Below are 26,466 nucleotides of genomic sequence, written 5' to 3'. Positions count from 1 at the left end.
GTTTAAAGATAGACTTCTGACCCAAGGTGCTCCGTGGGGTGGAGGGGAGTGGAGGGTTCTTTTGAAACTATAGGGCATACATATTTCTACAATCTAAAGGACCCACTTTACAATGTTATGGATTTCCAGGCCTGCAGAAAAGTCGACACCCATCCTTCCAGGGGCCGCACTTGCTATTTAAAAAGAAAGCTAAAGTGGCTTCCCATGTGACGCAGGTGAAATGGAGAAGGAGGGTTGCAAGTCTGGTGGCCCCTACCTCTGTCTCTATATCCCAGAGGAGCTGGTTGTATTGCAGGGAAGGCTGAGAGGGCTGTTGCTGGTAAACCTGAAGCCTGTTGAGAACCCCTGAAATGTGGGAAATTGATGTAGCCTTTAACCGGGGACAAAAGGCCCAAAGATCAGATCACTGCCATGCCCGCTTTGAACCTTTCTAGCACAACAGCTATTTTGTCCCCAAAATGTCTTGCTCAGTCAAAGGACATATCTATCAAGGTTGTCTGGACAACTCTGGAAAAGGCAGTTGACCAAAGCCAAGCATGCCTTCTGAAGACCACAGAGGAGCCCATAGCTGTAGCTACAGAATCAACCATATTCAGAGCTGTTCTGATTAGCTTCTTAGCAGCATCCTCCCCATTCTGAACCACCTCTGGAGGGTGGTATCTAAAATGGTTGGGTATGCTGGTACTACCATCTGTGCCATATTCTAAAAAGGTATGATTATGCTTACTAAACAAATAAGCTGCATTTAGATAAAAGTGTCAGACGAAAAGTCCTGTTTGCACAGCAGCTTCAGTTTCTTCAACTCTGTCCAGAGATGCCACAGGAATGAGCCTGGATTTTGCTTTGTACATAATGAGGTCTGCATAACTAGGCTTTCAGGAGCTAGATGGGCATATTGCTAAAATGGATCTCCAGGAGCTGGTCTGTAGTGCCGCACGATCAAGCAATTTACTGACGGGCAGGTGTGAGCTTCTCCCACACAGTTGTCATCAGGTCCATAAGAACCTCATTGAATGATAGTAAGAGTTCAGAGTTGATGGCTGTACGTGGCTTCCACAGTATGCAAGCAAAGGTCAAGGGCATCAGCAGCCTTTCTCAGCCCTCAATGAAGGTAAGCCACCGGAGGGGGAGGCTGGTCCTGGGGCATAGTTCGTATCTACCTATGAAGGAGCATCCAATCCACTAGCCTGTTGCAAGACTAAGCCATCTGCTGTGTCAGAAGATGAGAATGAGAGCAGACTTGCTGCCTCGTTTCCAACATCTGTATCATGCCAGAATGGATCAGGCATTTAAATCTCGTCAGAATCCAAGCCAAGTATTTTGTGCCTTGTATAGTAGCAGCGCTGGCAGGAACTGTTATGTTCCTCTCTGTATCTTCCTTCTTCAAAAACTCTTTGGATTTCCCTTGTGGATCTCTGCAGGACTGTCTTGGTTTTAGACACAAGTTGCTTAATAGACAGTACCAGTGGTGCTGGCAACGCAGAAATACCTACCGGAATCTGCGGCAGAGCCTGCAGTAGTGTCAGCATCGGTGCTGGAAGGAGGGCAACCAGAATGGAGGGGTGCCAAGGGAGGAACAACCTAGTGGTTGCAAGAGCTCAGAGGGGAACCAATGTACGCTTAGATATTTCCATCATGGCATGCATAAAGAAAGCCGGTCAGCTCTTGAAACCAGGAACTCAAGATAAGCCTGAGGCAATGTCAGGAAGGGCGCTGGGGATGAGAGGCTGGTACAGGCCTAGGGCTAGCACCTGACACTCCACAGGCAGAGGGACGACAGAAGGAGTGAAGAGATTTGAGGTAACATGCTCTTTGAATGAGAATGACACCTTGGCAAATAATCGCCATGCTTTAATTAATTGTTTTCTTCATTAGACGACTTCGAGGAAGGAGAGCATCAGGATGGAGGAGATATTGAACTAGAGTGCAAATGGTGCAAAGACCAATGCTTGTTGCAGGCCATAAAACGTTTGGCCTTCTGTACTTTTATGGCCTTGGGTGCTTGACATGGCACCCACCAACAACCCCAAGAAGTGCCTGTAGGAAAGTACCCTCTTTCTGGCATGGTTACCTCCACTTTTTAACTGCTGTCAGTATGTTCTGACTGTTCACACTGTGATCCTGCTAACCAGGACCCCTGTGATTGTGCTCTCTCCCTCTAAATTTGGTTGCTTAGGACTTTGTATACCCCACAATTGGCATACTGATGCCCCCAAGAAAGTCCCTAGAATATGGTACATAGATTCCCGGGCCATTAGGGCACCAAGGGTTCCCCATGGGCTGCAGCTTGTATTTTGCCCCTCATGGAAGCCCATTCAAAATGTGTCTGCAGGCGGGCCATTACAACCTGCATGATAAGGTGCATACATCCTTTCACTACAGGTCACTGCGCCAGGTCACTGTAATTCACCGCCACGGTAGGCCCTCCTAGCCCAGAGGGCAGGGTGCAGGTACCTGTGTGTGAGGGCAACCCTGCAGGAGCAAAGGTGCCCCTATGAACTCCAGCTCGATTACACTGGACTTCATAAGTGCGTGGAAGCCATTTTACCTGTGTACTGGACACAGATCACTCACTAACTGTGTCCATCTACATAATGGTAATTCCGAACTTGGGCATGTTTGGTATCAAACAAGTCAGAATGATTCCCCAATACTATTACCAGCATTGGTTGTATGATTCCATGCACTTTGAGGGCTCCTTAGAGCCACCCCACAGGCAGGTTTCTGCCCTCTTGCTGCTTGATCAGCTCAGGCAGAGGAAGGCAGAATAAAGGATTCCTGTGGTAGAGGGAGGTAAAACCCTCTCCCTTGAAAATATGAGTTACATGTCTTTGGAGGGGTAGCCTCCCCAAGCGACCTGTATGCTTTGAAGGGCAAATGTGGTGCCTTCCTTGCATAAACCAGATTCCTTCAGTCCAGGGACCCCCGCCCCAGTCCCTGCTCTGGCACAAAACTGGACAAAGGAAAGGGAGTGACCATCCCCTCTCCATCACCACCCTAGTGCTGGTGCCCAGAGCTCACTTGATTCTGCCATCTGGTCGGCACAAGGTCGGCAGAGGCCCCTGGGAGCATCTAAGTGGCCAGGTCAGGTAGTTGACATCACACCCACCTCCTGATAGGTGGTCACCCTGCTAGGTGACCAATCCTCCTTCTTGGGCTAGTTAGGGACTCCCTCCTGGGTGGGTCCTCAGATTCGACATGCAAGATTCCAACACGACTCCTCTGCATCGTTCACTTCATCTTCTGGCCATTGGGACTGCAACTGGACTCTCCACGAACCAATAATCTGCAACTTCAGCGATGACTCCGCTCTGCAACATTGTTTCTCCGGCTCCTTCCAGCAACTGCAACATTTCCCTGGCTGTGCATTCTCTGAAGGCGATGAATCCTCAGCCTGCACAAGAAGTAAGATGGAATCTCCCTTGGAGTGAAAGAGTCACTCCGCTGCATCCACAGGCACCAGCTGCGACGACGACCAGCTGCGTGGATCTTCTCTCCTCCAGAGCTGCGTGGATCCTGCATCACAGGTGGTGGCCTGGAGTGGCCCCCTCGGTCCTCTCTACCAGCTGTCCAACTAGGGAGATGGTAAGCCTTTGCCTCGCCTTGCGGGACACGATCCCTGTGCACTGCCACTCTTGCAGCTACCAAGGCTTGTTTGTTCCTCCTCCCTGGGATCTTCAGGATCTGTGTAGCCCCAGCCTGCAGCACTCCTTACTGAAAAACAGTCTCCTGCCTGCTGCTCCAGCGACGTGGGAATCCTTTTCAGGTGTGCTGAGTGGGCCTCAATGCGACTCCTGTGCCTGCTGCCAGTGGGTTGCCTCGTCTTGTGACTCTCCTAGCTGCTAAGGGTCACCCCAGACTCACCTCATGGGTAGAGTCCCCTGGACCTTGCTGTTGCTGTTCCTCTTCAGTCATGCAAACCTTATTTTCCTTCTCTTGCATTTGCCAACGCTCGTTGGTGGTTTTCCAGCACCGCTAACTTACTGTATCACGACCGCTGACGTGGGACATCTCTTGCACCACTTCTGGGATTCCTCTTCATTTCCTGGGCTGCACAGCTGTTCCTCTTTGTCCACCGTCGACCTGGTCTTGTATCCACAGAAGGATGGGTAGTGGCTCCTGTCACCACCAGACACTCCATTTCGAACTGGACTTGGTCCCTTTCCTTTGCAGGTCCTCTTCAGTCAGGATCTACCTTTGGATTTTTCCAGTCTTGGTTGGGTCTTGCACAATCCTTTTCCAAAGCCCTCCTGTTACTTTTGGAGAAAACAAGGTACTTACTGTAGGAAAGTACCATCTTGCCTGGCATGTTACCCCCATATTTCACTGTATATATGTTGTTTTAGTTGTGTCACTGGGACCCTGCCAGGCAGGGCCCCAGTGCTCATAAGTATGTGCCCTGTGTGATGCCTAACTGTCTCACTGAGGCTCTGCTAATCAGAACCTCAGTGGTTATGCTCTCTCTGCTTTCCAAATTTGTCACTAACAGGCTAGTGACTAAATTTACCAATTTACATTGGCATACTGGTACACCCATATAATTCCCTAGTATATGGTACTGAGGTACCTAGGGTATTGGGGTTCCAGGAGATCCCTATGGGCTGCAGCATTTCTTTTGCCACCCATAGGGAGCTCTGACAATTCTTACACAAGGCCTGCCAGTGCAGCCTAAGTGAAATAACGTCCACGTTATTTCACAGCCGTTTACCACTGCACTTAAGTAACTTATAAGTCACCTATATGTCTAACCTTCACCTGGTGAAGGTTGGGTGCAAAGTTACTTAGTGTGTGGGCACCCTGGCACTAGCCAAGGTGCCCCCACATCGTTCAGGGCAAATTCCCCGGACTTTGTGAGTGCGGGGACACCATTACACGCGTGCACTGTACATGGGTCACTACCTATGTACAGCGTCACAATGGCAACTCCGAACATGGCCATGTTACATGTCTAAGATCATGGAATTAATTCCATGATCCCCCGGGTCTCTAGCACAGAACCCAGGTACTGCCAAACTGCCTTTCCGGGGTCTCCACTGCAGCTGCTGCCAACCCCTCCAACAGGTTTCTGCCCTCCTGGGGTCCAGGCAGCCCTGGCCCAGGAAGGCAGACCAAAGGACTTCCTCTGAGGGAGGGTGTAACACCCTCTCCCTTTGGAAATAGGTGTGATGGCTGGGGAGGAGTAGCCTCCCCCAGCCTCTGGAAATGCTTTGATGGGCACAGATGGTGCCCATCTCTGCATAAGCCAGTCTACACCGGTTCAGGGATCCCCCAGCCCTGCTCTGGCGCGAAACTGGACAAAGGAAAGGAGAGTGACCACTCCCCTGACCTGCACCTCCCAGGGGAGGTGCCCAGAGCTCCTCCAGTGTGTCCCAGACCTCTGCCATCTTGGAAACAGAGGTGTTTGTGGCACACTGGACTGCTCTGAGTGGCCAGTGCCAGCAGGTGACGTCAGAGGCTCCTTCTGATAGGCTCTTACCTCTCTTGGTAGCCAATCCTCCTTCCTAGGTAGCCAGACCTCCTTTTCTGGCTATTTAGGGTCTCTGCTTTGGGGATCTCACCAGATAACGAATGCAAGAGCTCATCAGAGTTCCTCTGCATCTCCCTATTCACCTTCCGCCAAAGGATCGACCGCTGACTGCTCAGGATGCCTGCAAAACCGCAACAAAGTAGCAAGACGACTACTAGCAACTTTGTATCGCTTCATCCTGCCGGCTTTCTCGACTGTTTCCAGGTGGTGCATGCTCTGGGGGTAGCCTGCCTCCTCTCTGCACCAGGAGCTCTGAAGAAATCTCCTGTGGGTCGACGGTATCTTTCCCCTGCAACCGCAGGCAACAAAAGACTGCATCACCGGTCCTCTGGGTCCCCTCTCAGCACAACAAGCATGGTCCCTGGAACTCAGCAACTCTGTCCAAGTGACTCCCACAGTCCAGTCCCTGTCCCTAGAAATCAGTTTGCAGAGACAGGAGGATGGGTGGGTCGGTAAGGAATCTGCAACTAGAATGTGTCTCCACCAGATAAGGCATTACCTAAGGTAAGTAACTTGTCTTTCTGATAGAGACTTATAGTTGCAGATTCCTTACCATTTGAATAGATACACAAGCAATACCATCCCTGGAGGTGGATCTGCGAACAAAGATCAAACTACAAAGTCCTGCAGGACAGAACGGGCAAAGTACCAGTCCCTACAGATCTAACTGTGCAGGCAGTAGTGGTTGGTAAATGTATGCCAGGGTGCCCATGTTATTGCCCGACAGACACCAAGGACTGGCACTCCGTGTGATAATGCAGTGGTCGCAGCTGTTGCTCTAGCAGAATGAGCATGCAAACCTTCAAGTGGTTGCTTCTTGACCAGTGCGTAGCAGATTTTAATACAGAGTACGAACCACTGGAAGGTGGTCCGCTTCTGGACTGCCCGACCTTTCTTCGCACCCACATAACCGACAGAGTTGATTATCCAACAGGAAATCTTTTGTTGGATCAAGATAGAACACCAACGCTCTTTTTAGGTCCAGGTGTTGGAGTCTCATCTTCCTTAGAAGGACGTGGGAGTGCATAACAAGTAGGCAAGGTAATGGATCGGCCTACATGAAAGGGAGAGACCACTTTTGGCAAAAAAAGCCCAAGTGTGAAGCACCACTCTGTCAGGGTAGATGGAAAGGTAGGCGGTTTAGATGACAACGCCTGCTGCTTACTCATCCTGTGGGCAAATGTAATGGCCAGAAGCTAGACTGTTTTCAAAGTGAGAAGCCTGAGAGGACAAATGTGGAGAGGCTCGAAAGGGGAGCACATCAGAAATGTCAAAACTAAATCCATATCCCATTGGGGCATAATGAATGGAGATGGAAGAAACATATGAGTAAGACCTTTAAGGAACCTATCTACAATTGGAAACTTAAACAAGGAAGATTTATCTGGCAACCTCAAAAACAGAGACCGCATATAAGTAACCTTTGAGAGTGCCCATAGGAGAGCCCTGCTGGGCCAGAGAAAGTATAATCAAGAGAAGCTCAGAAAGAGGGCCAGTAAGGGGGCCAAAAGACTTGTCTGTGCACTATGTCACAAATTTCTTACAACGACAGGCATATACCGTTTTGGTGGAGGGACGCCTGGCTGCCAAGACAACATTTCAGACTTTGGGCTGAAGGTCAGAAACTGTCAACTGCCGCCACTCAATCTCCACGCAAGAAGGCGGAGACTAGACAGGTTCGGGTGGAGAACCCTCCCATGCCGCTGCAACAGAAGATTCTCCTGAAGAGGCAGTCTATTTGGAGGATCAATGGTCATGCTCAGTAGCTCGGGAAACCAGTCTCCATGTGCCCAGCCCACAGCCACAAGGATTACTTGGGCCCGGTCGTTCTTAAGAACTCTGGGCAGAAGTGGTACTAGTGGAAAGTCGTAGAGGAGGCCTAAGTTCCACTCAAGATAAAGTGTCTCTGAGCAATTGCCGCCTTAAAAACTTCAATACGCAATACTGTTGAAACTGCACGTTCTCTAAGGAGGTGTACACATTTAACCAAGGCTCTCCCCACTGCTGAAAGAGACCCTGTTCCACCTCCGGATGGAGACGCCACTTGTGATCGACTAAGCATTGTCAGCTGAGTTTGTCCCTCTGATGCTGAGAGCCCGCCAGATGTTGAACCATCAGGGAAATATCCTGATGTTCCAGCCATGTCCTGAGGCACAGAAGTCTCTTGATAAAAAGGGTCCACGACCTCACTTTGCCCTGCTTGTTACAGTACTACATGGAGGTGGTGGTGTCCATGAACACCTGCACTACCTTCCCTTTGAGAGAGGGTAGAAATGTTTGTTTTCAATGCAGGTCTGATCACCCTGAGCTCCAACAGTTTGATATGGAGTCCAGAACTCCACCAGAAACCAGACTCCTGTGATCTCTGCCTCCCTTAGTTTGCTGCCTTATCCCAGGAGTGATGCATCTGTTACTACTGTCATTGGGGAAGGGAGAGGAATCTGCCTCTGGTCCAATCGCGGTTCGCTAGCCACCACTACAGACCTTGAACAGTTCCCTCTGAGATTTGGATCATGCTGGAGAGATTCCCCTGATGCTGCACCCAATGGAACTTCAGGTCCCACTGCTGAGCCTGCATATGCCATCTGGCATGTGTCACTAGCAGGATGCAGTTAGCCATGAGGCCCAGCAGCCTCAGCCATTCTCACCGAAATCCAAGATAGAGGTTAAAACATTGGTATCATAGCCGGAATATCCAGGACTCACCATTTGGGAGGATAAGCCCGAAACTGCACTGTGTCCAGAACAGCTCAGATGAAAGGGAGCGTCTGGGAGGGAGTGAGGTGTGACTTCAGCATGTTTATAGTGAACCTCAGCGAATGCAGGAGGACAACCAGTCTGGAGGTGGGAAACGACAGCCTGGGGTGAGCCCGCCACCAACAACCAGTAGTTGAGGTAGGGGAAGACTGAAACCCCTGATCTGTGCAGATGAGCTGCAACCACCACCATCACCTTGGTGAACACCTGAGGGGCGATGGTAAGGCCAAAGGGGAGGACGGTGAACTGAAAGTGCTCACCGCCTACCATGTACTGCAAGTAATGTCTGTGGGCAGGGAAGAAAGGCATATGAAAATAAGCACCCTGCAAGTCCAATGCTACCATCCATTCTCCTGGGTCCAGGGCAGATAAAACCTGAGCCACAGTGAGCATTTTGAACTTCTTCTTGAGAAAGAGATCGAGGGATCAAGGATCTAGGATAGGGTTGAGGCCCTTGTCCTTTTTGGGCACCAGAAAGTAGCAGGAACAACCACAACATACTTCTGGCACAGGGACTCTCTATGACTCCCTTGGCCAAAAGAGCAGTAACTTCCTCTCAGAGGAGTGCCAAGTGATCCTCCATCATTCGATCGTAGGATGGTGGCATGGATGGAGGAGAAGTCTCAAAGAGGACGGAGTAGCCCCTTCAGGCTATCTGCAAAACCAACCTACCTGACGTGATGGACTGCCAGCGGAGTAGGTGATAGAGGATCCTGCCTCCAACTGGTGCCTGGTGGGGAAGTGTCTGATGAGGAAGGTTTGGCGGCAGCTGCTGGGGCAGAAGACTGGCCATATCGCTGGCTCCCTGTTTCATGAGAATGGTGGATCCCACGTCCCCTGCCACGCAGAGGCTGGGCAGCATGAGCGGCTTCTTATTCCTCGATTTACCCGAAAGTCCTGAAGACTTGGAGTGGGACAAAGAAGATGGGGTGCTCTGCATCTGATCCAGAGACCTTCCTTTCGACTGGGATTGGGACTTAGGCCGAACCGAGTGCCAGGTCGCCATTGGCTTTAGGGGTCACTTCCTCAAAGCCTTTGGATTCATGGCCCGGCACTGTGAGCACGACTTTGGGTCGTGGTCGCGCTCTAGACACTAAAGGCACACGAGGTGTGGATCTGTCACTGCCATTGCCAAGACCCTCAGGGCTTGAACCCGGTCTTCCCAGAGGATACCCTTGACGCATTATACAACTAAAAAAAAAGGGGTAGCTCTCTTCTGAACAGCTCTGGCTGGCGTGGAAAGAAAAGAACTGATGTCAGTGTGCCGGATTTGCACCTATATAGGACCCTCAACATCATACCCGGCACGTAAGACACGGACGACAGATGCAGAGCCGATCAGCGCCACCTAACGGTGTGCAGGGATACTGGTCAAGAAAAATCTACGGATCCAGACTAACGCCAGAGGAAATTCAAAAGGTAGGGAATCTGCAACTAGAAGTCCCTTTCAGATCCCTGACTTTTTGAGGGAAATCTGAGGAAAATGCTGACTACATAAAGAGAAAAAGCTCCAGAACGACAATGAAAGATATGGAAAATAAGGAACTCACGTCAGTACACCCTTGTTTGCACTTTTCTTGATACCTGAACTCCAACACTTCTGACAACTCTTATGTCCACAGTTAGGAAAGAGTGATATATTGAGTACCAGGCAAGTAAACTATTGGCTTTGAAATATTAGGTGAGTTTCTTTATGCGGTTCACCGGTAGTAGTGGAGAATCTGATCTCTGATGGTGCAGCGCCACCACATCAGTCTTTTCGAGCTAAGCACCATCTGTCTAGACATCACAGCATTTCTTCCTCATAAACGCCATCACGTCACTCAACTGCTAGTGTATATATTATAAACAAGAAAACAATGTTTTTTTTTTTTAATCTACGCTACCAGAAAGTCCCATTTGAGAAGATGTTGGTCCTTAACCACAAAAGGAAGGTAGGTGGCTTTGTCGGAGTGGGTAAGGCATAAGTGTATGAAGTAGGAGTTCAAGCTGTCCCATGTAGTGGACAGACGGTGTGTAATGAAAGGGTGAATGTTGAGGATGGTATGCAAGTGGACACTGTGAGAAAGAATTTTGGGAAAGTTCAACAAGTGAAGGATGCAAATGTACAAGTAGTTTCTAGAAGGTGAAACCATGGTCCACGTGCTAAAAAACTGGAAGTTGGTGGTGGGGTGCAGTGGTATGAAGAAGGTGACCGGGTTGGAAGCCCAACATATCTGGTAGCGAAGAACCATCTAAAGGAGAAGTCATGGGTCCTGCTACAGGGCTGGCAGACTAGGGGCACCACGAAGTATACTGTTGGACAGCACTATGAAGGTGGAGGATGTTGAGCTGTACATTTTTGCACAGTGGTGGAAATACGAAGGCATAGTTATATGGCACTTCAAAAAGCTTCCAGTTTAACCTTTAGAATGATGAACTGCCTTGTGGTCACAAACAAGTCACTACGAAGATTTGGCTGCTCAATCGTAATGTTACATCTTTACCAGAAATCCGGAAAATATCCTTAAACCTTTCCCTAGGTTCCCTACTGAAACATTCTCAGGGTGATCAGGAGTCCTAGCCACAATAAAGCACACTCTTACGACTTCTACAAAGAGCACAATGAAAGCGGTTTCCAAAGCAGACATCTATGGCATTTTTGCATAAGCTAAAGCAGCTCCAGTGCAGTAGCATGTTAAATGTGGGTGGGCTGGGGTTAGTGGGCAGTTTCTTACCCTCTGCCGAGAAGGGAAACTAGATGAATCTTCGAGGCTGCTACGAAAGGAGGATAAAATAGAACAAGACAGTGAAAAGAGAGCATGCAAAGAGCTAGGAGATGCTTTTCTACTTTAGGAACCAGCCCTTAAACTTCCCTCTGCATTAACACCCCATGCATGAAGTTGACCCATATTTGAAGTATTAACCCAGCAAGACGTCTGCAGGAACAGCAGCGCTGTGACAAAAACTAACTGCTCCCTCCCTCAGAACGTGGTCTCCACTCTGCAACAAAAGCAGAGTAAGGACATGAACTACCTGACTCTACATTAAGCGTACAAACAAGGCCTGGACTACTCTCTGCAGAAAGGGCACTGGGGGGGGGGGGGGGGGGGGAACAAATTGTTTTTTGCTATAATTAAGTAGTGAAGCCTGGATTGCCTTTTAGAATTAGGCCACAAAGGACAGAGTGCCCCTGAAGCATGAACACAGGAGCCACCTGAACTTTGCAGTGAAAGCACAGATAGCCCAGGGTTCCCTTCTAAGTTAAGAGCACATGGAGGGCCTGGGCCATCCTCTACAGAAAAAGCACATACAGAGCCATGGGACTTGAGCAGGGCATGGATTACTTCTCTATAATTAGAGCACTAGTAGATCTATACCCCTGCTGCATTAATAGCATTCCTAAGAGGAGAACGCCTCCATCAGAAAATGCACAGATGAGGCATGGACTTACCTCTACAGTAAGAGCACAGGTTCGACCTTAACTACCCTCTCCAGCAAGAGCACCGGCTTGGCATGGACCTCTCCTCCCCACCAAACAGTAAATCCACAGGAGGAGTAAGGACATTCACAGAGTCTGCACTGCCCTCTACAGTAAGAGGCTCCTCTCTGGAGTAGGAACACAGGTGAGGCCTGGAACTCCCACAGGCGGGGCCTAGATTCTCCATCCTCTGTAGTAAGACCACAGGTGGAGCCTGGACTCCATTGGTACAGCAGTACAGTACCTGGGAAGTCTAGACTTCCCTCTGCAATAACAGAGCGTTTCAATCTGTGCCTAGACCCCACTTTACAGTAAACTAACAGGAGGCGGCATAAATCCGACTCTACACTAAGAGCACAGGGAGGCCTGGTCTGCACTGTGCAGCAGAAGCACATAAGATGCATGGAGTCCACTCTGCAGTGAGAGCACAAATGGGAATGGACTGCCTTCTGCAATCAAAGCATGACTTGATTGTTTGCGATAAGACCAACACACTACCAATGGAACTGAAACAACACAATAGAAGCAAGTGCTTGAACAGACCACTGGAGACGGGCAGGGCAGACATCTAGATTTGTGTGAGCCCTGAACACCTAACACTGCGATTCCTCTTCCTGGTTGAAGAACTACGTATCCCGGTTCACATGTACTACTCGTTGTAGTGTATGCACAATGTTGTTGGGCTCAGTCGCTCACCTCTTATCACCATGCAGACATGCAGCATTCCCATGACAGAGATGAAAGTACCTACCATGCACAGTTTGGCTACACTGATTATTCTTCAGAAAGTGCGAGCCTGCAAAGGTTTTATACAGTGAGAGGGGTAAAAACTCACCAATGGAGGCCTGGCTTGACAGAGCAGTGACAGCATGGGGACATGCAGAGTACTGGAGCATGCAATGGGAAATATTTGGTCATGCAGTAAAGGTACAGTGCATTATTACAAGACAATACTATGGAAGCTGACAATTAGATTAAGACATGCAGAGCTTCATTTCCAGTAGATGGAATGACGCTGCATGACACATGCAAAGGTATAAACAGCACATATACCTCTCTGTGCATTAACAGTGCAATAGGGCTAGGACTAAGGCTCCTCGGACAGGGGTGCATCACAGAAGAACCGAGAGCCACGCTTGGCGGTTCGGGCTGTGAAGGGAACACTCTTCAGCACTGCAACCATTCAGGTAAAAGGTAGAGAGACAGAGACACAGATGAAACTCGACATGTCAGAATGCACAATTGCTAGAAACACAGCACTGAACCAGCATTTCTCTTAGAAAGAAAAAGAATCATTAATGCTAAGGCAAAAAGACCACCCCACAACATCCCAGGCCTTGAAAGTGAGATCCTCAAACAACAACATTTTTATGGGCTTATAAAAAAAAAAAAAAGCATGCTTATTGACCTAGTCAGAGTGGCACTCACCTGTGATGATGTCTTCAATAGTGCCATCCTTCCCTTCATAGACTGGCCGGTGGTCTTTGGCCTGTCGCCGCCGCAGCTCGGCGATAAGCTCATGTTGCTGCTGCCGCTTGTTCCTCTGTGACGGGGCCTGTGGGGGAGAGACGCACACAGGGATGTTTGGGGGGAGAGGGAGACAATGAATTATGCTCAGCTGTTTTCTCACCTATGCCTCGACTTTCTTCTAACTTGGCTGCCACCATCAAAGGACTGAGGACAATGAGATTCTCTCCACTCTAACGCATCATGCCGCAGTGATGTATGTCCTCGGACACTCACAACTAAAGACACAGCAGCTAAGGTTCAGGTGGAAAACCCTCCTGTGCTGCTGTGACAGAAGGTCATCCTAAAGGGACAGTCTGATCGGAGGATTAATGACCATGCTCAGTAGCTCGGCATACCATAATCTTCATGCCGAGTTTGGAGCCACAAGGATTACTTTTTGAGAACTCTGGGCAGAAGTGGTATGGGCAGAAAGGCATATATGAAGCCTGAGATCCACTTGCCGCCTTGGAAACTTCAACAGGCAATACTACTGACATTATGCATTCTCTGCAGAGGTGAAGAGATCTAACCAAGGCCCTCCCCACTGCTGAAGGAGACCTTGCTCTGCCTTTAGATTGAGACGCCATGTGAGATTGACTAAGCATTGGCAGCTGAGTTTGTCCGCTCTGGCATTCAGAAAACCTGCCAGATGTTCAACAATCAGGAATATGCCCTGATGTTCCAGCCACATCCAGAGGCACAGAGCCTCCTGACAAAGGGTCCATGACCCCCAGCCAGCCCCGCTTGCTGCAGTAGCACATGTTATAATGTTTTCAAATCCAGGGTGGCTCTTGGGGGGTATTCAAAAGGTGAGGGATCTGCGGTTAGGAGGATCCACTAGAAACAACCAGGCAGCATTTCCCTAGTCATCATGGCTGAGCCTGTAACAAAAAATATTTTGTAGAAAACAGGCGCGATTCTTCCCAGAGGTGGCAGAGGGCAGCAGAGAATCGCAGCTGTTAAGTTGAAGACATTTTTTGTGCAAGTCAAGTGCGGTACTCCTCTAAGGCAGCAGATGGCGGTAAACACGCACACACAATGTCGCAGAGTATACGGGTGTGTCTGCTCCCATGCTCTCTGAACCCAAATCACTTCCATCTGTTTCTCTTCCAGCAGGCCTTCTTTTTATTTTATTTGTTTAAGCTATTTAGGGATTGTAAGAAATTCCGATACATTTAACGTTTTCCAAAGCCTCTACGTGTGGAAATTATTCGAAAAAAGCAGGAGCTAGCGCCTCATGAACGAAACCAGTCTGCCACACGCATGAACAAAAAAAGCAGTCTGAGCATACAAAGGCCGGGTTATTAGGTTTCACGCGTATACTCGCTCGCCGCGTGGTTAACTTTTTAAACAGACCCAAAAAACAACAATCTCTGCACACTGAACTATTTCGCACTTTTGGTCAGACAGACCAATGGAGGGAGTTGGTGCTTTTCACAGAGCGCGCGCTTTATGTCACGAGTGTAAGTTGGCCCCTTTTATGTTCCGTCTCTGCCATTGGTGCGCCTGTGTTTTCATGCAAGTTTACAGCCAGAGTCAGTGTTTGGGTGCGGGCCAGGGAGAGGAGCTGTGGGTCCTTTCCCAGCCGGAGGCAGTTAAAGGCGGGGCCTGACCGCGGTTTTTACGGCCTAAGTAGGGGTTTTACATGGCATTCTGTCATAAATGCAAACGCATCGAAATGAACGTTATGCCTACGGGCCTCTGGTACATTTGTTGGCCATCCGTGGTTGCAACGCTACAGCCAGGTACGCATATGGCTCCAAGGCCACGTGTATTTGGCCACAGAAAAAACGTGCACAGACCTAACAAAAGCGCGCATGACTAAGTGGCGTCTGTGAGTACACAAGGCTGCAGAAAAATATATGTCTGGACCTATGGTTGGAGAAGTACTTATTTACGGCCATATGGCATTCGTACACACGTGTCAGGTGCCACTAAACAGGCACTTGAAAGGGCCCATCTGCGGGTATGGGTTTAAAGCGTTAAGTCGCGGGGTATTTCTTTAACTGTGGGCGTATATGTGTTTAAGGCTGTACAAAACGTAGCCGTTAAAGGTTCCGAGGGCCAATGCGTGTAAGGCGATAACGTGTATGCGCGTGTAAACTTTTCTGAATAGGACTGTTCTTTAAAAGGTGTACGACACGTGTCCATAGAAGGCTGTCGGGCACAAACCAGGCATGTTCCCGGCACCGAGGGCACCGGTGCGTTTAGTTTCACACGTATACCACCTACCTGTGTGTGAGTGCCTTCCTACAAGCACGAGCGTGCGCGCTGCTTTGAACCCGATTCATGCGGGCGTCTCCTGATTTTAGAAGCCAAACATGTCTATATTTTGGTTGTTTCCAGCCTGAAACTGCCTTTCCTTTAACATAAGTGTAGTGTGTTACGTCTTCACTTCAATAAGTCAAAGGGGGAAATACATTCTCCCTTTTTATTTTTTTCCTCCTCTGAATGTTGGCATGTGTGGTATTCTTACCTTGGGTTCCAGTTTCTTGGCCTCCTGCGCAAGCATCTTCTCCCTCAGCGCTTCCTCCTGCCGCTTCCGCATCTCGTTTTCCTCTTCGGCCTCCTGCGGGTGGAAAGAGGGAAGGAAACACATCAGAGCGCAGTGGCGGGGAGGCGCAAGCAGGAGCCACGCTATGAGGGGGCAGTATCAGAACACCTGTTGAGGCTGGGCAAAAGGACTGTGATCGGAGGGGGTCAGAAGTGCCCCCTTTCTTTAAAGGTTAAGGGCCAACACTGCTCTTTGTTGTTTGAACTCTGCATTGGGACCTTTTAACTTTGCCAATAGTTTTAAGCATGTGGTACAACATCCCCGATGCTGTCCTGGATGGCTAAAGAATTTGAAAAAACAAAAAACAGCTTTTGATATGGCCGGCAACGTCATTTTGTAGGCATGCAGCACTCCTGCGCGCTCCTACAAAATTACACTTTTTTAATTTCCAATCAGAGTTGGATCGTTAACTAAAAAGAAAAAAATATATTTTTATTTTTTTTTAAAGCAAGTGAAGGCAACACAGGGGCCGAAGCAGATCGGGGGAGCGCCTGGGGGTTGGGGTTTTAAAGTGGATGGGGGAAGCAAAGGTGGAACAGGTGGGGGCAGAAGCTACACGGGGACAAGGAGCAAAAGCAACACAGGGGCGTGGGCGGAAGCAAAACTACGGTGTTGGTGAGGGGTTCAAATGAGCAAGAGACAGCAACGTGGAGCAGACTGGGAGAAAACACGTACTAGAAGGCAACACAGGGTGAGTGGGGGAGACCCACAGGTGAGAGACGTCGGGGTGCGGGAGAAACACGAGGAGACAACTGGAAAAGACATGCACTCTCGTAAAGTGGTTTACATGAACAAAAAAAAGCTGCACCTAAAAAAGCAAGCAGTGGAATGACATACCAATGCATCCATGTTCCAGGTGAGGGAATAAGTTAAAAGAAGAAGTAAAGCTCACACAATCTAGCAAACAAGAATCAAGCAAATGGGAGTGACAAAGCCAAACAGTGATGTGCACTGGGCAGCCTATAAGCCAATCACAAGCTTACACTGTCTGGCAACAGACAGCACATGCTCGGTCTAGTAGGTGAGATTTAAAAAGGGAAAACCTCATGAAGGTCCTAAGTTATTGACCAGGAGAGTGACTGGGCAGGAAGGGTCTCGAGGTTCAGAAAAGAAGATCAAGACAACAGAGATCTCAGGCAATAGGCGTCTGTAGAAAAGGTTCAGACAGAAGAGGGTTTAAGTAGGAAAGGAGAGGATCTAGGCAGGAGAGGATCGGGCCAGCTAAATCTTGGAGAGCAAGGGTCTGGTAAAACGATTCCAACTTAAGGGAGTTTCCTTGAAAGGTTTAGATATAAGTTGGGTGAAGTGGTTTAAACGGAAGAAAGCCCTCAAGGGATAAGGCTGTAAGAGGGGTTCCCAAGAGTGAGAGCATGGCCTGGAAAGGGCTCACAAAAATGGGGTACGGTGGACAACTTTGGACAGGGGAGAATCGGATAAGAGAGGGTCTGGACAAAAGGGTCCAGCCAGCAGAGGACACGGACAGCAGGATTCCAGCGAGAGGGTCAGTCAAGGAGAATAGTACGTCCTAGAGAGGGCCTACCGGTGAAGTTCCGCTCAGCGAGAGAATTGTGGGAAACAGAGTTGTGTAGGACAGATTCAGATAGAACAACAGAGGTCAAGAAATGGAAACCGAACAGCTCGATACAGGAGAACGCTTTGGGCACTGGCAGAAGTGGTGTCACTGAGCTCTTGCACACACAGGCAGCTCCTGTTATGTCTTCTCCAGATGCAGGTGGCCCCAACCAGAGAGTGAGCAGCACTTCCTGCATGAACAATTCCAGGAAGGGCAGATTCTCAGGACACTGAGAATGGGAGCTGGGGGCACAGGGACGATGTACAGACATGGGCAGTATCCACCCCGCCACAGAAATGAGGCTGCAGCGGGCAGCACATAGGTCTTGCTCCTAACGTCTGCCTGTCGGAGACAACTTGAGAGCACTGCATCAAGGTCAACAGCCCCAACGTACACAAGAGAAAATACACACTAGGAGGATGGGTCCCAAAGGAAAAACAAATTGAAGGGAAAAGATACAAACACAGAGATGAAAACTTTATTTCCAAAGCTCAAAGAAAGAATGAGAAACCCAAAAAGAAAAAAAGAAAAATGAAGAAATCAAAGTGAAAAAAAGAAAAACAAGCATTTGCAAAGCAATCGGTCTCGCATTTGCTCTAGTTAGAGCTATTGGCCCTGTAAATTCCTAACGGGACTTTTCTTGCCACATAAATTGAAAATGAAAAGTAAAACATTAGTTGACAAAAGCGAGCCGATTCAAAGTACCATGGCCACCATGAGCGCGAAGGAGACACACAAAAGGAAAAAGAAGTTCGCTCACAGTCAAACATATCGGCAATCATGCGATTATGCATGTAACAGGGTCAGTCTGCAAGGCGGTAACTAAACCTCCAAGGAGAGACAAACGTTAAGTATTTACCAATGATAACATAGGATTTTTATAAGGCAAGACCACGAAGGAGTGAAAGTGATGGGCATGAGGTAGACGTAGTTAAAAGCCCACAATACTAACAGGTCAAAGCGCTTGCATGCTCGACCTTAAAACTAGTTGAAAGGGTAAAGGGATCAGATTAGGGTTACTGATTTGTTTAGGGATAGACAGTTTGGAAAGAGAGTAAACAAAAACCCTTTGAACTGGAGGGCCAGGGTAAGGGACAGTGGTGGGCTTAGGTCTAAGGCAGTGGTTCCCAACCTGTGGGCCGGGGACCCCTGGGGGTCCGCGAAGCCTCCTCAGGGGGTCCGCAACTGCTCAGAACATTTAATATTATTAGGTTCCAACTATCAGTAATGACTCAATGGGGGTCCTCTGATTCCAATAATGATTCAGTGGGGGTCCCCGTGCTCCAGTATTGATAAAATGGGGGTCCACAGAAGTCAAAAGGTTGGGAACCACTGGTCTAAGGTTTAGAGTTCTCCATTAATAAATCAATTAAAAAACAAAAATGCAATGACAGATCATATTAGAGGGTATATTGTACAAATAAAAGGGAAAAATGACAGGAATGCTTACCACCGAATGTTTTATCACTCACCGTAATTCTCATTTAAAGTAGAGACTGACAAAGGAAGGAATAAAAACAGAACGGAGAGATGAAAAAGAAAAGACGTATGCATAAATTGATGGCAGAGAAATGTTGGAGAAGAACTATCAAGAGATCAAAATAGCAAGATAGAAAAGTAAGAGAAAAAAACAGAGGAAAAAGAAACACTGACGGAGACAAACAGAAAAACGAAATGATAACAAGAAAGTAAAATAGAGGAAGCGAGAGAAACAAAGAGAAGATTTGCTACATAATGATACTACGCTGAGACAGCATAGAAAGAGAGAGAAAAGAAGAGAAAGAGGCAACCACAGATAATTAAGAGAGATAAAGTAGAAGTGAGAAAAGAAAGCAAAAGAAAAAAGGTGTTAGAGATCTAAAGACGGACAGAGGAAAAGAGGCAGAAAAAACTACTAGAAACAATGTGAAAGAAAAAACAAAAAAGGACAAGGAATAGAGATTGAGATTTGCTAGAGACAGCACAACGAGGCAGAACAACGAGGAAGCATGGTTGTTTTGCTAGAGTCCCTGAAGATGCTGACAGGCTTGGAGGACAAGAGCAGCTGAAATATAGAGAGGCCGAGAGAGAGGGATAAGACACAAAAGACCGCTAGAGTGCGTGGCAGACAGAGTAGCTGCAGAGCAAGCCTGTGTCAAAGTAGGTAAAGCGTGGCATTGCCTGTGGCTAATGTAGATGAACGACCCCATAGAGGCAATTTAGCAAGCAGAGAGCAGCTACGTACTGGGGTAGTACCCAAGCTGAGGCAGTACACCACTCTGGAGGGACCATGTACTGACAGGCATTGAAACATAAAAGCACTGCTAATAATGGCCAGCAAGAAAAAAAATAAAGAGTTCTCCCAAGCAAACATCTAGCATGTGCATCTCTCTCTGTATTTAAAGTATGGTCACTGGGGAAAATAAACTGAAAAGTTTTCTGTGGAAATGGAAAATCTTTCAGTAAAAAGCCTCTTCACCAGAGCAGCACAGTAAGTGAACAGAGCACTAACACTGATGATTAGAATTAATTCCGGTCTATGCCACAGCAAGATCTCAAGCAGTGAAAGGGAAGGAGGCTGGCAAATGTACCTCCTCTGGGCAGGCGCTAGCACACACCATCTGAAAAAAAGAGGGCAGGGGGAGCTCGGCAGCTTACCTTGTACGATTTGATGAAGCGCGCAAACACAGGAAAAAAGACAGAGGGTGGTGTTGTCTTGGGACTCTCTCCAAAGTACATTACTACAGTATTATACGTTTCCTGAGAAGGGGAGCAAAATAACGAGAAAGCCAATTAGACTCGGTGCTCCCACATGACTCCCACCTTTCATCATTCCTCAACAAGTCACCCCACTAATGAGCACCCCAAGTTTCTCATAGTCCAGATCAGTTCTTTGGAAAGGCTGGTACTGTCAGGTTCTCACTAAGGGTCCCTCCTGCCTCCACACCAGTGTCCACCCGTGGGATACTTTCTATCCTATTCCTCACTGCTCTCAGTGAAAGGTACACGTCATCCCTGCTAGTCAGTCTTCGGGGCGCTACCCCAGGACACAATCCAGCCTGCCAGCTAGCATAAGGCGGTGGTCAGTCCCCGGAGTACACTCCTGCCTTCTCAGGGTGAGCCATCAGAGGACACCTGTGAGCGCATTCCTCCATCCTGGATACTGTCAGCTTGAGACGCTTGCACAAGAACATGTGTGACCCTGCAGAATGTCCCAGGGCACCTCAGCTACTTTCCTGCTGCCCCCTCAGCACCAGAGATTCTGCGCACCATTCCCCCCATCCCTTTCACCACTCTGCTGTTCGCCTCCGCCTCTCCTACCTCCTTGCACTGCATTGGTTACTCACTTCCGAAGTCCTGGAGTCCTTCTGAAGCTTGTCCAGTTTCCCCTCGTTGGCGCTCAGGAAGCTGCGCAAGCTGCTGTTGTCGTGAAGGCTGCACTCCCGACGAATCAGGTCCATGCTCCGCCCCAGCTCCTTGATGTCCAGCAGCACGTTCTCCAAGGAGACTGGAGAGGGCAGGAAATGTAAATGATGATGTTATGATACAGCAAGGGAAATGAGGGGGAGAGGCTGCTACAGTGCTTGAGGCCTCCACCGACAGCCACCTACTAAAACATCCTGTACTTAGTAACCACTATACTAACAGGTACCCTGCAAACCTCTTTCCGGATACCTCAGTACAAAAGTCACACCCCTCAACACGCTTCACAGAAGTGAAAAAAGTTGCTCAGCAGTAACACAAGTTTTCCTGCACTGATATCTTTCATTGCCTCGTATGGTTTTGAAATAGTTTTTGTCAAGCTGGGAATACTCAGTGCATCAATACAAAGGTACATAAACATACTTCAGTTGCTCAGCCAACTCATTATCTCGGCGGCTTACCTCTATGTAATGAAACCAGTAAAAGTTTCAAAAGTTACCAAGGTCTGCTCCTGGGTAGCTCCTCAAAAGCATAAAAAGTCGATGCTCCAGATTATCTGACTGCCTCACAGTATGGAGGTTGTGTTGCTTCTGAATCTTTGACTCATGTCTACTTTGGTGAACTTTAGTGGAATTTAAGTAAGAGATCTTTCATTGATTCACTAGGGTCGAAAATGGTATGTAAAGTAGTCATCCTGGAATATGGTACACAGTACAGCTAGACCCGTTTCTCAAAACTGCCCGTCACTACCGTATTTTCACCCTGGTATCCATTTTTACACAGGAAGCTTGCACATTTCATGAAGCAGTGTCCTGGCACAAAGTCGCCACACTTCTAGTGAAGCGAGAGGTTGATCTGACAGGGAGAGGTCTGCTTGTTTCTAGGAACACCCTTCAGCACACACCACTAGCCACCTGGTGCTTCACTTGATCGGACATGGGCTGTCCTTTCACTTTAGAAACATGGGCAACAAAAACGACTGGGCCGAGGAAAAGCAAATCTGTGGCCGTCTCTGAAAAACAACAGAGGACCCTCTTCACATCAAGCCGTTTTGGGGCAACATGGAACAATTGTAGAAAAACACAGGAATCCTCCTTGCCTCCACATGTAAAATATGTTAAGTGGGGTTTTCATTTTGGTCAGCACCAAGCTACCCTTGATCTCTGTCAGGAAAGACTTCAGTGTCATAGTCTTGAATAATCACAAGGGTTCCAGCTAAACAGTTTTTGTCCCAATTCCAAATGGAAACCAGCCTCAGAGCGGTCAAGAAGAACGAGTTACTTACCTTCGGTAACGACTTTTCTGGTGGATACATTAGCTACCTGTGGATTCCTCACCTAATGAATACTCCCATGGCGCCAGCATTCGACGGAAATCTTCTTACTAGTCTCTGCACGTCGACGAGGACGTCACTCTAGCCCACGCGACGCCGTCTGACGTCATACAGGCAATAAGAGGTCCTCGACGACGTGCGGACGTCAGTACCAATCATTTTTTACGTGCATGAGAACAACCAGGCAATGCAATGAAAGAGCAAGGCAACATCCCATTACATTGTAAAAATACACAACATTGCATGAATAACTGTAAATCTTTTATATATATATATAACTCTCTCTTTTTAAAATATATATACACATCAAGTATATACACAAAGATATATACATATATACATATATAAATATAATATATACAACATCTATTGCACCCTCAAAGACCAAGAGGAGCGTACTCAAGGATTACTTGGTAAGACCAGAAAGGCAACGGGGAGGCGGGTGGGACCGTGAGGAATCCACAGGTAGCTAATGTATCCACCAGAAAAGTCGTTACCGAAGGTAAGTAACTCGTTCTTCTGATGGATACAACTACCTGTGGATTCCTCACCTAATGAATAGAGTCCCAAAGCAGTACCACGCCCGGCGGTGGGTGCCTAAATGGTCAAACCAAGAAATCCTGCAGCACTGACCGTGCAAAATGGCCGTCCCTTCTAACCTCAGAATCCAAACAGTAATGTTTCGCAAAAGTGTGAAGGGACGACCAAGTTGCGGCCTTGCAGATGTCGACCACAGGAACACCTCTGGCCAAGGCCGAAGTGGCCGACTTAGCTCTGGTGGAATGAGCTCTAATGCCCTCAGGAGGATCCTTCTTTGCCAAAGAGTAACAGATTTTAATGCAAAGAACAACCCACCTGGATAGTGTTCTCTTGTGGACTGCCTTTCCTCTCCTCTTGCCCACGTATCCAATAAACAGCTGATCCTCCAGCCTGAAATCCTTTGTTCTATCAATAAAGAAGCTCAACGCTCTCTTTGGGTCCAGACGGTGCAGTCTTTCTTCCTCTTTGGAAGGATGAGGCGGAGGATAGAACGTGGACAAAGTAATTGCCTGAGCCAAATGGAAGGGTGAAACAACCTTCGGGAGGAAAGCAGCCTTGGTCCTCAACAACACCTTATCCCCATAAAAAGTTGTATAAGGGGGCTTTACTGATAAGGCCTGCAACTCACTCACTCTCCTTGCTGATGTTATAGCTATCAGGAAGACTGTTTTTAAAACCAAATACCTTAAGGGGCAAGAATGCATAGGTTCAAAAGGGGACCCCATAAGGAAAGTCAGGACCAAGGACAAATCCCATTGCGGCATAACGAATGGCTTTGGAGGATATTTATTTAGAAGACCTTTCAAGAATCTAATAACAATAGGGGATTTAAATAAAGATGGTTGGTCTGGAAGACATATGAAGGCTGACAAGGCCGATAAATAACCCTTAATGGTAGCCACTGCACAACCTTTCTGCGCTAGAGACAGAGCAAAAGACAAAACGTCCGATAGATGAGCATGCAAAGGATCAATCTGCCTCTCTCCACACCACGCAACAAATTTAGACCATCTATTAGCGTAGATAGATTTAGTGGAGTGTCGCCTGGCCGCTAATATAACATCCACTACCTCAGGCGGGAGAGAGAAGGAACTCAGGTTGCCCCGTTCAATCTCCAGGCATGTAGGTGCAGAGTCTGGAGGTTGGGGTGTAGAACCTGCCCCTGCGACTGCGAGAGGAGGTCTGCCCTGAAAGGGAGACGGAGCGGAGGGCACATTGAGAGTTGGAGAAGGTCGGAGTACCATACCCTCCTTGGCCAATCCGGAGCTATTAGGATGACTAGAGCCCGGTCCTGGCGAATCTTCCTCAATACTCGAGGAATCAAGGGTATGGGAGGAAACGCGTAAAGCAACTGGCCGCACCAGGTTATTTGAAACGCGTCCCCCAACGCTCCCTGCATCGGATACTGGAGGCTGCAGAATAACGGACAATGCGCGTTCTCTCGAGTGGCAAACAGATCTATCCGAGGAAACCCCCACCTCTGGAAGATTAAACGGACTTGATCTGGATGGAGACGCCACTCGTGGTCTGCCGAGAAATGGCGACAGACTGTCCGCACGCACGTTCAACACTCCGGCCAGATGGTTTGCTATCAAGCAAATCTGATGGTCCTTTGCCCAGGACCATAGTCGAAGAGCTTCTCTGCAGAGAAGGTACGACCCCACTCCTCCCTGCTTGTTTATTTACCACATCGTGGTAGTATTGTCCGTTAGGACCTGTACCGACTGACCACGAAGGGAAGGGAGGAAGGCCTTGAGAGCCAGACGTACAGCCCGTAACTCTAACAGATTGATGTGAAACATCTGTTCCTCTGGAGACCAAAGACCTTTGATCTCCAGATCCCCCAGATGAGCTCCCCACCCTAGAGTGGAAGCATCCGTTATGACTGTGGCCACTGGTGGCGACTGCTGGAACGGCTTTCCTTGTGAAAGATTGTTGCTTGCAATCCACCACTTCAAATCCACAGCAGCATCTCTGGAGATCTTGACAGTACCCTCTAGATCCCCTTTGTGTTGAGACCACTGCCTTCGGAGGCACCACTGAAGAGCCCTCATGTGCCAGCGAGCATGCGTGACTAACAGAATGCAGGAGGCAAACAGACCGAGCAGACGAAGGACCTTGAGGACTGGAACTACCGCTCCATTTCGAAACATTGGAACCAAATCCTGAATATCTTGAATCCGCTGAGGCGGAGGAAAGGCCCGACCCAATGTTGTATCCAGTACTGCCCCAACGAACAGGAGGCGCTGAGAGGGCTCTAGGTGAGATTTGGGCTCGTTCACCGAAAAACCCAGGTCGAACAACAACTGGGTTGTTGACTGCAGATGATGCGACACAAGCTCCGGGGACTTGGCTTTGATCAACCAGTCGTCCAAGTAAGGGAATACTGCTATCCCCTTCCTTCTGAGTTCTGCCGCAACCACCGACCTCACCTTCGTGAAGACTCGAGGTGCTGAAGTAAGACCAAACGGAAGGACCGCAAACTGATAGTGCTGCGATCCCACCACAAACCAGAGATACTTCCTGTGTGACTTGAGTATCGGGATATGAAAGTAAGCATCCTGCAAGTCGACAGACACCATCCAATCTTCCTTGTTCAACGCCAAAAGCACCTGTGCTAGGGTCAGCATCTTGAACTTTTCCTGCTTGAGGAACCAATTCAAGATCCTCAGGTCCAGAATTGGTCTCAAACGACCATCCTTCTTGGGTATCGGGAAATACCTTGAGTAACATCCTCGACCCCTTTCCTGCTCTGGGACCAACTCCACCGCGCCCTTTGAAAGGAGGACTTGTATCTCCTGTTCTAGCAACAGGAGGTGTTCTTCTGAACAATAAGAAGGGCGGGGCGGGATGAGGGGCGGGAACTCCCGAAAGGGAAGGGTGTAGCCTTTTCCCACAATACTGAGAACCCACGTGTCCGTTGTAACAGTCTTCCATTTTGTGAGAAAATGCTGTAATCTTCCCCCTACAGGAGAGGAGTGAGTGGGAAATGGCGGAAGCCTAAGGCTGCTTCCCCTGCTGCACCCCGCCAGAGGATGAGGAAGAGGCAGAGTGCTGCTGAGAGGCTCCTCTGGTGCAGACCCTACCTCTCCCCCTAAAAGATCTATAGGGATGGGAAGAGGCAGGTTGCTGATATCTTCCCTGAAAGGAAGAGGAGGAAGAGCCACGCCCAAATCCACGAAACCTCCTGAAAAATCTGGAAGAGGCCGTGGCAGAAGGAGCTTGGAGCCCTAACGACTTAGCCGTGGCCCTGCTTTCCTTAAAACGTTCCAAGGCCGAATCAGCCTTGGCCCCAAACAGTTTGTCCCCATCAAACGGGAGATCCAACAATGTGGACTGTACATCCGCAGAAAAGCCCGAGTTACGGAGCCAGGCCTGTCTCCTTGCCACCACAGTTGTGCCCATTGCTCTGGCTACCGAGTCGGTGGTATCCAGTCCCGTCTGGATAATCTGGGTCGCAGCAGCCTGGGCATTTGAAGCAAGATCCAAAAGACCCTGGGGAAGCTCTGTAAACGATGAGGAAATGTCATCCATCAGAGCATGAATATACCTCCCCAGGATACAGGTTGCATTAGTGGCTTTTAACGCCAGACTGCAGGACGAAAAAATCTTCTTGGACTGCGCCTCTAGTTTCTTAGAATCTCTGTCCCCAGGCACCATCGGGAAAGAACCAGGCGCTGACTTGGATGAACAGGAGGCCTGCACCACCAAGCTCTCCGGCGTAGGGTGCCTAGATAGAAAACCAGGGTCAGTCGGAGCCGCCCGATACCTCCTGGCCACGGCTCTGTGAACTGCTGGGGAAGATGCCGGC

General features: G+C 48.7%; 1 protein-coding gene across 5 annotated transcripts in view; it reads right to left on the bottom strand.

Moving 5' to 3' along the window:
- The window catches only part of FMNL3 (formin like 3), a 229,453-nt gene that overhangs the window by 6,329 nt on the left and 196,658 nt on the right, over window positions 1-26,466 (bottom strand). For 3 of the 5 annotated variants that reach the window (XM_069230516.1, XM_069230517.1, XM_069230519.1), the window contains 5 exons: window positions 20,707-20,867; window positions 20,018-20,119; window positions 15,730-15,822; window positions 13,173-13,299; window positions 12,798-12,917 (listed from right to left, as the gene is read on the bottom strand). In XM_069230516.1, the coding sequence (XP_069086617.1) occupies window positions 12,832-12,917; window positions 13,173-13,299; window positions 15,730-15,822; window positions 20,018-20,119; window positions 20,707-20,867 (569 nt within the window). In that variant the 3' untranslated portion in view covers window positions 12,798-12,831. Of the gene's footprint in view, window positions 1-11,001; window positions 11,042-12,797; window positions 12,918-13,172; window positions 13,300-15,729; window positions 15,823-20,017; window positions 20,120-20,706; window positions 20,868-26,466 lie in introns of all 5 variants that reach the window. The other 2 variants (XR_011202594.1, XM_069230518.1) reach the window with 2 other exon arrangements.

The sequence above is a fragment of the Pleurodeles waltl genome, chromosome 4_2, assembly GCF_031143425.1.
Source record: "Pleurodeles waltl isolate 20211129_DDA chromosome 4_2, aPleWal1.hap1.20221129, whole genome shotgun sequence".
NCBI classification, from domain to species: Eukaryota; Metazoa; Chordata; class Amphibia; order Caudata; family Salamandridae; genus Pleurodeles; species Pleurodeles waltl.
The sequence above is the reverse complement of the archived record's forward strand: the minus strand, read 5'-3'. Positions and strand labels throughout refer to the sequence as shown.